The following is a 15,162-nucleotide window of genomic DNA, read 5'->3' as shown; positions in this document are numbered from 1 at the left end:
CTTGCTGAGCACTTTTACTGTTATAGCTATGTATTTAATTGTTTTGCAATTTATTCCTTTTTAAAAAATAAATTTTAATACCAAAAAGTGTACCCTTTAGATAAATCAATTACAAGATGTATATTTTATATAAATAAGTTAATTATATAATATAGAATTTCTATAAAAATATATAATTAAATAATAACAATAATTCTGAATAATAAAATAGAAACAAGGTTAAACAATAACAAAACATTGTAGCAAACGTGTTCAGCGAACTCGTTACAAATTTCTTACAACAAATTAGCCATAAAATGTTAATAAGAATAATTAGCACGTTATAGTAAAAAAATTACTATCGTAGCAGAGAAAGTTACTCAGCTTGCACAATAGAAATTAGCCCAGAAAAAGCTCCTTTGCTTGCACAAAGTAAACTTGAAGGCTCTGAGTGGTTACTACCCGATAAATTAATGTCATTTTTATTAATAAAGAAACATTCTATATATTTCATTTGTTCAACAAAATAGAAAAAGTTTGGCCTGCTTTACCCTGGGCATCATACATGTGCTCGATGGCTCTGTGTGCATAACGAAATCATTCAATTGTACGAGGTATAATTAATATACAATTTGGCATCCGTTTTAAACAGGTTTTACTGTATATATTTCTTAACCCAAAAACAGTGACAGCGTAAGAGATGAAGACAAGCAAACAAAATTTATTTTTTTTAATTAAAATAACTGATGTATATGAAGTGTGTATGTGTATGTGTGTATGTGAAAATGTGTATGTATATTACAAAAATTTTCAAAATTAATTCATGTTTTATTGTGAAAATAATAGTAACAGGCTCACGGGAACAACACTGGTAATTCAACCTTCGTTACTGCAGACATTATCATCATCGGTGGATTAAACAATGAGTAAATAGACGAGCCGAAGTACTTGTTTCGTTTTCAAGTCAAAAGAACACTGTTACGCTATGAAATGTTAAAGTTATGTGGCATTGATATATCACAAGAGTTAACAAGTGTTTAGATAAATCACTTGTTACTTTAAAACGAAACTCAGTACTTCAGATCATCTGTCTATCCATTGCTTAATATATTGATGAGAGCAACGTCTACAATTCCAGATATTAAACTGTCATTATTGTTTCTACTGTATACGGTGTAAAGTACTATTGTATTATTTTCGCATTCAAATAGACGAATCTATTGATATTTAGATAATTACTTAATTTTGTAAATAAGCCTATATATTATTTTAACCAAATAAACCAAATCAGTGCACCTAACACCTTTAAATTAGCGATTTTGCACTACTATTTTTGTCACTGGTGCAAAACAATGTCGACAGTGGAGATGTGTATAGTGCCTTATAAACTAATTTAAAGCAAATTCTAGTACTTTTTAAAATTTAATCATTTTAACTCCCGAAAAAGCTGTATAAGTAAAATAATGCGATGCGGCTGTCAAAGTAAAAAACCGCCATTGAGCTGCGTCGACCGCCGACGATTGGCACTTCTATCTCTTTATGGTCATCCGGCCACGTTGGCCGGACAATAGGCAGAGTAGATAATTGAACACCGGTAGTAGAACACCGGTCATGGGTTCGCGCCTTGCCAATGGGCTGGCCAGGTAGCGATCTGCCAACCAGAAGAACTTTACATAAGAAACTTTACACTAATTAAGTGTTATTAGTGTGAAGAAAACGTGCAAACGTGGCCGACCAAAGTGCTGTTTTCGTACTTTAGAACTAAACCATTAATTGTAAATTGACACGCGCCATTACATTCACGTGGTCACCCTTGACCAAGAGTGTCCAAGGCTTTAAACACGCGAACATTATTCAGAACATTCTAAAAACCGTTTCGAAATAGCGAAATAGCTTTTTATTTCTCGAATAATTGGAATTTGAATTGTATTCCATAGAAATTTCCGTTGAATTTAAACATTTTCAATTTATTCAAGCTCGAAATTCGTTCTAGTTCGGTAAGCACCGAAAATTGTTACACACAATTTTATTCGCATTAACTTGTTATTTTTTACTCCAATTGTTTATTTAATTCATATTTTACATTCGAGACGTACCTATAATTTTGTTCCTTTAAAAGTTTGTAATTTAATTGCGAAATTATATTCATAAACTGAAATGGTTTCAAAAGAATTATAAATATGTATTTTATTACAGACTCAAAAGATGATTGGAAGCGTTTTGTTTTTGGTGTTATTCGCAATTTTGTTTTTGAATGAAAAATGCGTAGTTTCTCTGGACGATTACTATTATACAGACGAAATCGAAACAGTTGATCCCCCTGACGATAGGCAGCCTGTAGCTTTGAACGAGAGCCAAATAAAAGATATACTGAAAATGCTGAATGATATCAGAAGACATCCTCCTGCTACTACTCATAAAATGATAAAATTGGTATTTTATTTTTCGTAAATCGTTCTTTTTAAATATTTAATATATACTTAACTATAAATGGAATGTATTTATTTGCAAATTTTTAGTTTAAATATGTTCATTTAATAGTAGAATGTTTGTTGTTATGGCAATAGAATAATTATATTTTTGGAATTTAGAATGAATGTTTGTTGTTGATGACGTGACGTTGATTCCGAACAATTTTGGATAAAATGTTTTCTGATTTCCTGACAAAGAATTAGAAGTTATGGCTGTCGCATGGGATCGACCTTAAACCAAATGGGTTAAATTGATCCAATTAGTTCTTCGCTTCTTTGTGTTGGAGCGAGGAGCTCCAACATAAAGAAGCAAGAAGCCATTGTCGCTCAAGTCCGACTTAAGCAAAATCGAGTAAGAATGGCTTTGTCAAGGGCTGCAGAAACAGCATTACAACGTTAAGCCCGAGTTGAAGCTCTTCTCAAATCTTCAATCTCTACTTTTTCATAAAAAATATTCGTCATACTTGACGGGAGAATTTCTAGTGTTTAATAATAACTGTATTCCTTGAAGCTTAGCCTAGTTACTAGTTAATCATGGATATAAAAAAATAAATCTTATAGAGTTGGGTTTATTCTAGTTGTTAATATACATCTTGTTAATATTCACGGCACACGAGCATCTCTTGCGACTTCATTGTTTGTGAATCACTGCTCTAAAACTTCTAAAGTCTGGGGCCCACTAGTTTTCAAAAAAGTTTCTTTTTGAAATTTATAATACAATTAACCTTTAACCAATGGGCATTTTTTATGTTCCCATCTGTGGCTGTTGTTCAGAGATTTGTTTGATTGTAGTTGTTTTATTTTAAATGCTGTGACATTTAAATTTTTAAATCCTATTTTATGTAATGGACATTAATTTTAGATGTGGAGTGAAAAATTGGCAAAAATCGCAGGAGAACGAGCGAGAAGATGTCCACATACGCTTGGCCCAAAAAACTGTTTAAAGTTCATGAATCAAAATCTAGACATAGGATACGGAAATTTTTCAGAAACATTTATGGATTGGAATACTTTCTATATGTATAATTACACTGGAAACGCTTGTGACTACGGTGACCGATTGGGATGCTTATATTATAAGGGGGTAAGGAAAATTCTGTAATTTAAAAATTAATTAATTAATTAATATTAAATACTGGAAAAATGTAAGTTACGATTCTGATAAAGTTCTTTTGATTAAATTGCAGTTATATTGGGCTGAAAGTTATTACGTCGGATGCTCACTGGTAGATTGTCAACTCGATAAAATATATTGTTTGCAATTTTTATCCTGGGTAAGTTAAAATATTTTATAATTTCGATTGATGAGATCCTTAAATATAAATATTATATAATACTGTATATAGATTGAATATAAATTCGTATTGAATGTGAAAATCGGGCAGTTAAGTTGTCATCCTAGAGCTCTGGGACCCAGAATCATATTTAGGCGAGGAACAACAATAATTTTTTTCGGGGATGAGCTTTGACGGATAAGTTAGACCCCCTTCGTCACAATTCGGTCGCCCACTTGTCGAACCCACAATGAATATGATTAAAAAGGCCCTTAGTTCACGTATTTTTCAATTACTGATTATGTAATGATGAATATATTGTGTTTTTTTCATATAGTATATTTACGATAACGCTATCGGCTACAAAGAATTTAAAAATTGTATTAATTGTCGTTTCAAAATTCGGTGTTACGTGACAGTTAATATATATATTATTTAAATTCTTTCCTTCCTGTGAGTACTAACAGAACTTTGGCTTTTTCTCTACGCCCAATATAAGATAGGATTTTAATGTGGGATATACAACTAGCCAAGTGGATAAAAACCGCTGAACGCTGGTAGTTGGTCGTAGATTTGTGCCTGGCGAACGAGTGGAGTTTTCTGGTTTTTTCACATTTGCAACACCTATATAGGGGTCAGTTTCTCATAAAAGTCCTCTAGGATGGCATCCCTTTTCAGCAGATCGCCCAAATAACCGTAACCAAACCCAATAAGGCACAATAAGGGTGGTGATGGACGGGACATGACATATCAGAGCGTCTACGAACAAGTTTTACGGAATTATTCACTCAGATTCGACTTCCGGTTGCCCAGATCGCTAGGTTAGAACCAGAACGCATCAATTTAATGGCTGTTCGATCGTTTACAGTGGTGATGAAAATCGACTTCTTAAAGAGAGTCCTTTTGAAGAAGGAGAACCAGGCTGTAAACCTGAGAAATGTCCACCTCAAGCTCAGAAATGTGATACGGAAGATCCCGCTTTTAGTTTATGCGGTAAGATTTTAGATTTTTACCTGGTAAAATTCTGAATTTAGAAAATAATTTACCTTTACTTCTTTAGAAATGACATCGTTTCCAGAAATACCGGATAAAGTTCTTAACTGTGATCTGAAACAGACTACACCTTTGAAACCAGAAACGACTCCGCAACTGCATACAACAACGCACAGAATTACTGATGTCGATACCTGTAAGTATCATAATTCTACATAAAGGTCGGTTCATACTTCGAGAATGGAAGGGTACCATTATAAAAGCTTCGAGAAAGTCAGTACTCTTTCAAAGTTTAGAGATTGAGATTTGTGATTTTTGTTTAGGAATACGACATTTAAATCTAAAATTTGTATATAGTAGGGTACCGAAATCCTCCTTGGCAAGAAGTGTTTGCATTATTTCATGATTAATCACTACAATTAGAGTTAAAATGGAGCTACTCAAATGAAAGAAATAGTGTCATCGCTTAATTATTCAAAACAATTTAAACGGGATGACAGCAATCTCCACCCGACTATGCCAGTATAGTTACAAGGAATGGTATGCGTTGTACGAAGTGACCCCAACGAACTTTTTGACGTTTCGAGCCACTAAACAATAACTTAACAAGTGGCATTATTTTAAAATTTATTGGGAGTCATATTGATTCCAAATGGCGTACCACTTAAAACGTACAAATGATAAATCAAGGTCTAATAGTTCTAATTATTTCGATGTTATCATTCTCCATGTAGAAAGCTGCAGAGGACTGTAGGATTCTCTAGCAACAGAGAGAGACATATTTCTTCTGTCGACTTTTTTCCCTAACTAAAACAGAATGGAATTATGTCATTACTAATGTGCGAAGTGTTTTACATTAGTGTCGTTTTCTCACGAAGTACGAACCGACTCACTCACTTTTCCTATATACGCTGCCTGTTCATTCGACCGGTTTTTTTTAGCCAATTTCCAATTTCAAAAAGTTCATTTTCTGGCCACTACAGGCGTTATTGACAGAGGCATATTCTCAATGTTTACGATATGTTTATTATGAGATTTTAAGTGTTCCTGATTTCCAGAATCAGTTTAGACACAATAACGTTTTAAATAGAAGACGTATTTTAGTCAGTTGATTAATGTCTCCTGTCAAAGATGTGCCAATAGCACATGTATGGAAGGAGGCATATAAAATATTAGAAAAGTATCTTAGATTTATGATCGGCCCGACTCTATGACTAAAGAAAAGGTATGATGTATAGAGGATGTAATTGGATTAAAGAGGCATTGTATATAGGAAACAAGCGACCAATGTTAATTAAATGTTACTACCGTCATTTAAATTGTGATATTTTTTTCTTAATTTCAGCTGGTTACAAAAGTGCATCTACTGTCGTGAAGGGAAGTATAATAAAATTAGCATTTTTGCTTGTAATGATGATTACAAATTCCTTCCACATATAACAATTGATAAAATACAGCCTTGTATTTAAAGTCATACATGGATTTAACATTTGGCATATTGTATACATTTTATCAAAATTAATAAAATATTAAATTTGGTTTATGGTAAATAAATATTTACGATAAAGAATGCGAATTGAATGATTATTCAATTATAACGGCTAAGAATCAAGAATGTTGCAGTTATTTATTTTTACAAGAACCATTACCGTGATATTTCGAGTTGCATTTTATGTTATTTGAACGACACACAACGCGTTCTGTCGTTTTTTCGCTCAATGATCGTTTTCGGTCTTTGAGCCTAAAGTATACATAACGAAGGTCTCGAGTAGGGCCGGACTTATTTAAGATTATACTAGTTATTAGCATGTACAGTTTTTTCATAAAACTCGTCCCTACTCTCAAAATTAAGCTTTTTTTCCATTTTATAATAATTAATAATACAAAAACGTTTCTACGACAAAATCTCGTAACAGATGGCGCTGCACACAATTTTATTTATTATGATTAACAATATAAATATTATATTTTTAATAAAATCTCACAACAGTCGGAAAAGTTACGCAAGTCGCTGCTGGATTTTGTCTTAATTTTAAAAAATTCAAAAAATAATGCTTTTAGTCTTTCATTTTGATGAAATTTTAAGATGCAACAAAGCCATTGTACTGTACATTCCACTAATCACAAGACTCCATAGTGGCAAGCCGTCAAGTAAGGTAGAGAACGAACGAACGAACGAACGAATTAGAACACTTTCTGTTTTTCTAAATTCACATTTTATTTAAAAAACTAAAGATAAACACGTCATCCGGACAAACGTAAGTATTGTCATCTGAGAATACTTTTCCCTTATTAACTCCTAAACCTTTTGCTGTTCTGTACCAAATTTTTTATACTTATTCTCTGAGACTCGAGGGGCAATATGGACTGTCACGAAATCTGAACTCTTCACTTTCCTTCCGTTTAAACTCTTTGAAACGGAGTGATAACCATAATAACAGTAGGTTAAAACAGTTGTGAAACATTGTCAATTAGTTTTATGTTCAAATCCAGATTAATAGTTCACTGTTCTGTTAAAAACTGAATTCATAAAATTACAATATGGAGAATGTGTCGGTATTTTCGGAACCGGAACTATCCAACTCTAACTCTGCATTGTTCGAAATTAAAAGGCGCCATATATTTGTCCTTTATTGGATCTTCATATTAATACTAACTCGTTCAGTTTAACTCAAGTGAATAGAGGGAAAAATTAATTTTAATTTTGTTTTCTATTTAGTCAATATTAGGCCGACTTATTAATTTCTACAGATAAATGAGAATGTTTATTTGTTCGCTATGTACTTCTGGGTTGTTCTACCGATTGGTATGAAACTTCGTATTTACGTTAACATACTTCTGACTTAGATAATGTCTTACATATCACCCCAAAATATTGATTGGATTTCAATATATCAGTTAAATTCTGTCTAAATACAATATACACTAATATGTCTATATACAATATAACTAAATACAGTATAATTCATACAAAAATGATATAATTAAAAATATATATATTATATTCACTTAATTACTCGACAATGATATAACTCGTCTATCGCGCTATATTATTAATACGAAGGGTAGCATATTGTACTCACCTGTCTGGATTCGAAAGTATTACTCCGTGAAAACTGTATAAGTATTTAATTTTCCACATCTAAGTACTTGAGTCTTTTTCATTTCTGAACGGTATTTTCTTAATTCTAACAAGTGCCCTCCAGAAGCAGAGTGCATGAAACCACCGAACACTGGTAGTTGGCCGGAGGATTGAGCAACGCCAACGGGCTGGCCAAGTGAAGTTTTCCGGGTTTTCTTCATGTTAGTAACATCCAAATAGGAACCATTTTGCCACAAAAGTCCTATACGTGTTGCGTTGCCGTAATCAAACTAATTGTAATAATTTTTCTATAAATTTTCAATGTCATTTTATAGGCTTTCTGATAATGTTCTTAAAATGAATTTTCTCTCAGACATTTTTGATATTTACGATTGACATATTTATTTTCGTTGTCGGTGGCAGCGTTAAAATCAGGTAAAAGGGAAATATGAAATTACTTCCGAAATAAAAACTCCAAATATAGAATTGAAGAATATGCATTTGGTTAACAATTAAAATCGATAGTATACGGCCGAGAGGTTAAAAAGATCGCAGAAAAGCGCCGCTTTCGCCGTCGAGAACATGTAAAACGAGATGTTCTCAAATGGTAGTTGATAATATTAATTGTTTTAATAGTATTATTACAGAAACAATGAAGATGATTCTTGCATTCTAAGACCGCTTATTAGGAAATTTTTTTCTAGAATGTCGTAGGGCTGTTAGATTTCCAGTTGAATAGTTTCGTGCAGTAGTTGAGTGCCCGGGTGCACGCTTTCATCTGACGTCGAACCCGACAACTCAAATCCAAGAATTGTTAATATAGTTACGTAATTGATATGACATTTATTATTACAGGATTAATATATATTTAGCAACAGATATATCACAAATTAACGCTCCATCTGATCCAGTTTAAAAAGCAATAACCTATCCTCGACGCCAGGTAAGTGTTAATCCATCAATCACCACGAATTCTAAACCCAGAAAGAAGTAAATGGACAAAATCGATGAAGACTTAAGAAAAAGGACTGACGATGTAACGGTGTAACGGTGTTTGAAGAAAAGTGGTGAAAAGATAGAAACATATTGAAGTATTTGGTCCATGACCCAACCCAGGCTTCAGGCTTCACTGTATTAAGGGCGAAGAAGAAGAAGTAGCACGAATTTCATTATTTGAAGATTCGGCGGTTTCATCAGTTTCATTACAACACATACAGTAGAGCGTCGTTTATCCGAATCAATTGGGAACTGGGGTTGTTCGGATAACCGATTATGTACAAAAAAATATATTAACCTATCCAATGTTGAAATTTTTCTCCGTCGCGTGTCACTTCGTGTTGAATTTTGCAATAGTTTTGCAATGAATTGGAAAATATCGGGAATTCACCAACAAAACTGCTCTCCCGCTTTTACAACGCCGAATTAGTGAATTCCGAAGCAAAAAGTCCGTTCTGCAGTATCGCAGTCACACAGCGCCAAGTAGGAAATTCACTGATACACGAATCAAAATTGCCGATCTCTCCCTCTATTAAACGTCTGTAGTAAATGTGAATATCTCGTTCGAAAGATACTTGTTTTCTTAGGTAGCGTGCAAAATTTCGGGTTTTTCTGTAAAGGGATTGCCGAAATATAACCAATTGAAAAGTGCAAAGATCTCCATAAAAGTTGTAACTTTTCTCTTTCTTATTCATTTGGCGGTGCAGATGCTTCTAGAGAAAGAACACCGCTGGCTCTAGAGAGGTCATATTTTAAACTTAAGCCTTTCTCGCTATCAGTGAAGTGCTGGCGAATCTTGCGGGTGGATAAATCAAACTTGGCGGAGTCCTATCTCTTGCTTTTATCGCTTCTTAAAATAAAATTAATCCGAACCAATATTGTTGTTCAGAATAACAAAAGCTCAAATTTATGCAAATTAAACTTTTTTGTAGCGATTACACTAACAGCATATTGTGGGTGGCCGTCGTGACGCCCAGCGTCCTCGGAATTGTTGGTCGTAGCTGCCTCGGATTTGAAACTATAAACTATAGGGATTTCGGAAGTTCGTAGCTTAGCAAAACCTTATAAAGTAAATCGTAAACGTTTGTAAATTAAACGGTTTCCATAAGCGCTGTAAAGTTATGCCCGATTTTAAATTAAGTTTAGGCTACTATCCTTTACAGAAGATATAACTTTGTGTAACTTACAGATACCATTTAAACATTGTAAATAAAAAAGAGTTTATTAAAAGATTGCGGCCTGAAATTTACTGCAAACCAAAATTTTCGCCATGGCAGTATTACCGTCGCTCTCCCTCCTATATGCTTAGTATCCAGCAACTATATACAAATTCTATTTAATTCTAAACCCACATTATTATTTCACATTTAATGACTTGTGTAAATAAAAAAATATATATGTGGGGTTTAGGCCAGTAACATTCCTAAATCGTTAAGATTTACGAGGGTTGCGGGGGAGACGAGAACAACAAAGGGGAGAAGTAAGAAAGACGACAGTTGGTGACGGCGCGAAAGGAAGAAAGAACGAATGACGTTACGATGAAAGGACAAAAGACGTTACGAAGAAGATTATCGTTCTATCAAGACGGTTGTCAATTCTGGTTCTCTCTATTTTTATCTCAATCACTATTCCCTCATATATAATAGGCTATTGCTTGATTTTGATGATAGCCGAAGTATGTTCTTTTACACGTAATAAACGCATTTATTACGTGTAAATGAACATTTTTTAATTGATACTTACCGAGAAGTTTTAAAACAATGTACAGGAAGCTAAAGGTTACAGAAAAGAAATGTTTGCTTGACATAATGTATTAAAGAAAAATGACTGCGCCAAGTGATAAATTTTATTAGACGAAAGAAAAAGAAATATGTCGAAGAATGAAAGTAAAAGAATAGTGACAGCAGCACCCGGTATTCACAGGTCGTCTCCGCCCCAAGTACTGAGCGGGCCCGACGCTCCTTGACTTCGGTGATCGGACGAGAACCGGTATTTTCAGCGTGGTATGGCCGCTGCCCGAGACAAATCGCCTGCACAGCATCACTTATGCATATTCGTACCCAATTCGCGCCTCGAATATCGCTTTTTTGTCCTTCTTCCCATCACATTCCACTTTAAACCAGGTTTTCTTAAAGCGTTCGATATTAAATCGACAGGATCGATGGGGGGAAAATTTCATTAAAAATTGACAATATCAGTCAATTTTACTAACTTAATAAGACTTATTATATGTGTAATATTATAAATAATAAACAATCTAAAAATCCCACTAGCAATTCTTTTATTCGTCACAACGTCGGAATGTTAACATTTTCATTTATTTAATTTAAAATCTCCACACCAAATCAGTAGTGGCTTGCCCCTGTAGGTCATACTTTACCTTTAACAATAGAGTCATCTATCTAACTGCTTTAAGGAAAAAATTTTTCAATTGAAATAACGCGACTTCCGGTTTGCATCGGAAGTTCGTACATACTTGGTACATAGTCGGGGTCTCCTGCTGCCTCTAAATGTCCGTATCTGATCCAATGGCGTAGCGTGGGTGTCAGCAGCCCGGGGCGAAGGAAAATTTCGCTGCCCCCTTATTTAGGTATTTTTACAAGATATTATTATTTATTGTGAAATTTTGCCGCCCCCTAAAACTGCCGCCCGGGGCGGGCCGCCCCTGCCGCCCCCACTTCGCTACGCCACTGATCTGATCTCGTCTTTCATCTAACTCCGTTCTCGAGATAAGGAAAAGACAGGCGGAATTTTCTGATTGCAACTCAATAAGCGTCTAGTTTGCTTGTCCTATTATAATTACGTAGCTTAACAGTAAAGTAGAGGGTGTCAGTAAACTCAAACAGTAAACTTATCACAAAATTCCCCTAAAAACGGTATTGAACTTATAGAAAAAATAAACGGTATTGAACTTATGTAAATATTTGCTTTGTGCAATAATCATTTGACGAACTTTTTTTCCGATTTTACAATCAGTCTTAACAGAAAACAGAGTCTAACGTATAGTTTAACACATCTAGAATAAAGTTTGTAATTCGTCATAAATGCAAAAATAAATCGTTCTCAAGAGGAATGTTTAGTCACTTAATAGATGTCTTGATCTTTCGTATATTTCACAACGTAACTCGCTCCGTAGTCCTTATCATGTATAAGCTTTAATCTGTAATATTCAGACACCTCAATTTAACAAAGGTTCAATCTTATTAATAGACTATATAGAGAACCACTCAAGTAAATCACAATATGATAGATAAAAGGAGGTTACTAGACTAAAAGTCTTTTTTTTTTTTTTTTTTTTATTCGATGGATCATCATAAAATCGAAATTTTTATTCGTCTTTATATAGACGCGAAACACGAGAATATTCTATTTTCGAATACATATTACTGTTAACATGAATGTATATGCAAGGAATGATCCGCGATAATCCGTCTCTTCAGCCACAGAGAGGCAGATAAATCACGAAATTCGGTCAAAAATCCAAACGTTTTACATTAAATTTCTAGGCGATGAAACAATAAAACTCTGACGATTTGTTGCGAGCGGTTATTTGTTGTTGATAAGAGCGGCCGAATTTTCAGTGAGCGAGATTTAAAGTAATTGATTTCAAGCGTTTTTCTGAGTTTTGCATCATTTGCAGTTATTGTATTGGTAAGTTCAGACTACGAACTTTCTAAATTTAAATATTTTTGAACATTGTTAAGCCGAATATCACAATTATCGGCTATGATTTTCCGACAAAGATCCACTTAGATAACAATTGATCGGTTTCGTCACAGAGACGACGAATGGATCTTTTCACTTATTTTAGGAGATACTTTTCACTTTCTTTATTGTTAATATTCGTTTAGCCCAGATTTAATCGAATTGTTCGAGTTCTTAAAGCAAAATGGAAATAAATAAATACATTAAATGGTTAATTTTCGCTATGGTTTATATACACATTATATCTCATATGAAATTCACACCGCTATACTCTAAACTTTAAAGCGCCCTCCAGCTGCTTAACTAAATTACAAAGGTAGACAAAATTGGGGTTTCTATACTTGAAGTTTATTGTTTTTCCGGTTGTAAAAGACATGACAAGATCGAAATTTCTATTCATCTTTATACGAGAATATTAGGTTTTTGCGTACATACTGACGTTAACATCAATGTACGAGTATATGCAGGGAAAATCACGCAATTCGGCCAAACTCTTAATATTAACTTTCGTGGCAACGCAACAATAAAACTCTGTGTACTTACAAATTGTCAGAGTTTTATTGTTGCGAGCGGTCGTCGATTGTTAATGCGAACGGTTGGATTTTTAGTTCGTGCGGTCAAAATTTTCTCGTTTCGAGTGTTTTTCTCAGTTTTGTTTCGTTTGCGTCGATTTTATCGGTAAGTACAGACTACGATGTTTCTAATTTTACGTATTTTTTGAACATTGTTAAGCCGAATATCACAATTAGTGCCAATGATTTTCCGACGAATCTCTATTTCCATAACAATTGATCGGTCTTGACAGAGACGACGGACGGGGTCTTTCCACTCATTTTCACTCTTCGTTAAGCCCAAATCCAATGGAATCTAAATTAATAAATACATTACATTGGTATTAGCGCGCTATAGTTTATATACGCATCATATCCCATATGATATTTGCACTGTTATAGTGTGAACTTTAATTAAACAGAATAATTCGAGATTATTCGTCTAAATTTTCACAAATGTTTTGTGTTAGGCAATGGACAGAACTGTACAATTTGTAGAAACTGATTTCTATAGCGAACATTAAAAATCGTTTGAAAGTTAAAATTACTATATTTAACAGAGATTTTATTATAATATTCATTTGTGACTTTTCGTTATAATTAAGACGATATTTTTAAAATTATTTTTTTCATTAGAAATCTTACAATTTACATAAAATTAAATTAACAAAACGAATACGAGTTGTATTTTCATAATAGTCGTTTCTTTCTTTTGCAGAATGGAAAATTTCAAGCAATTAAAGAAGTGGCGCACCTCGGCAGATGGTGAGGAGGAGGAGGAGGAAGGCTCTTCGTCGTCTTCCGTTCCGTTTCCGGTGATTCGGGTGCTCCCGAAAGATGTCGAGGAGAGCGGAGAGTGCGTCAAACGGGTGGTCGTCATTACTCCCGACGATAGCGCCTCGACTGTGGTCGACTACCTGGGACTGCGATACCCGGAAGTTGCAGAATGGACGGTGGAGTGTCGAGGGGAGTCCAAAGTGGTCGTGGAAACATCCGTCGAGCAGAAGAAACCTTGGTGGAAAAGGCTCTTCTTCTGCTGCATAAAGTGAATCTTCTCTCTTCCGAGATCACTTCCACCCACGTTCCACTTTTCACCGGATATGACTCTGCCACCCGAATACGACTTTGTCACCCGGAAATGACGTTTCACCCGGCTACGACTTAATTTACTGGACTTGACATTTCATCCCTGATTGGGTTTCTTCGTTTTCAATTGACGGACAGACATTTCTGCACTGGTTGTACAACTTACTTCGATTAGATTAAAGTCTGATGATCTGCAAAGTGACAACCGAAACATAAAGCAATGTTTTTACCAGCTCAAAGACTCTGTTAATTGTTTATAAATGGACAAGGCAACTTATATTGTACGGACATTCACACTGTATTTAAACCGGTGTTCGACTGTCATTGTAGTCCGAACCAGAATTATAATTACTTCAACAATTCAATTTGTAAATCGAATTGTCCGAAGTGTATATAAACTTTTATATTTAATAAATTTTAGTACAAATTACACTTTTAGATTCATTAAAATGTTTCTACTTTTATCAATATTTATTTCCATCCCTGTCATCGTTTAGGTTTACAATAACGTGACTATTTTTAATATAGAAACGGGCGATAAAGTAATTAAAACGAGTACCATAGTTTTGCAATGAATTGGAAAATATCGGGAATTCACCAACAAAACTGCTCTCCCGCTTTTACAACGCCGAATTAGTGAATTCCGAAGCAAAAAGTCCGTTCTGCAGTATCGCAGTCACACAGCGCCAAGTGGGAAATTCACTGATACACGAATCAAAATTGCCGATCTCTCCCTCTATTAAACGTCTGTAGTAAATGTGAATATCTCGTTCGAAAGATACTTGTTTTCTTAGGTAGCGTGCAAAATTTCGGGTTTTTCTGTAAAGGGATTGCCGAAATATAACCAATTGAAAAGTGCAAAGATCTCCATAAAAGCTGTAACTTTTCTCTTTCTTATTCATTTGGCGGTGCAGATGCTTCTAGAGAAAGAACACCGCTGGCTCTAGAGAGGTCATATTTTAAACTTAAGCCTTTCTCGCTATCAGTGAGGTGCTGGCGAATCTTGCGGGTGGATAAATCAAACT

The 15,162-nt window shown here is 34.4% G+C and overlaps 1 protein-coding gene and 1 pseudogene across 1 annotated transcript in view; one reads left to right on the top strand and one right to left on the bottom strand.

The window, feature by feature from the left end:
• Positions 1-4,566: 4,566 nt before the first annotated feature.
• The window catches only part of LOC136974942 (peptidase inhibitor 15-A-like), a 35,176-nt gene continuing 24,580 nt past the window's right edge, over positions 4,567-15,162 (top strand). Inside the window, exons 1-2 of the mRNA XM_067269941.1 lie at positions 4,567-4,717; positions 4,785-4,913. Coding sequence (XP_067126042.1) covers positions 4,902-4,913 — 12 coding nt within the window. The 5' untranslated portion in view covers positions 4,567-4,717; positions 4,785-4,901. The remainder of the gene's footprint in view (positions 4,718-4,784; positions 4,914-15,162) is intronic.
• Positions 10,694-10,812, bottom strand: LOC136974991 (5S ribosomal RNA; annotated as a pseudogene).

This window comes from Centruroides vittatus, unplaced genomic scaffold, assembly GCF_030686945.1.
Source record: "Centruroides vittatus isolate TY-2023 unplaced genomic scaffold, ASM3068694v2 contig_359, whole genome shotgun sequence".
Classification (NCBI taxonomy): Eukaryota; Metazoa; Arthropoda; class Arachnida; order Scorpiones; family Buthidae; genus Centruroides; species Centruroides vittatus.
This window is presented reverse-complemented; position numbering and strand designations above follow the sequence as displayed.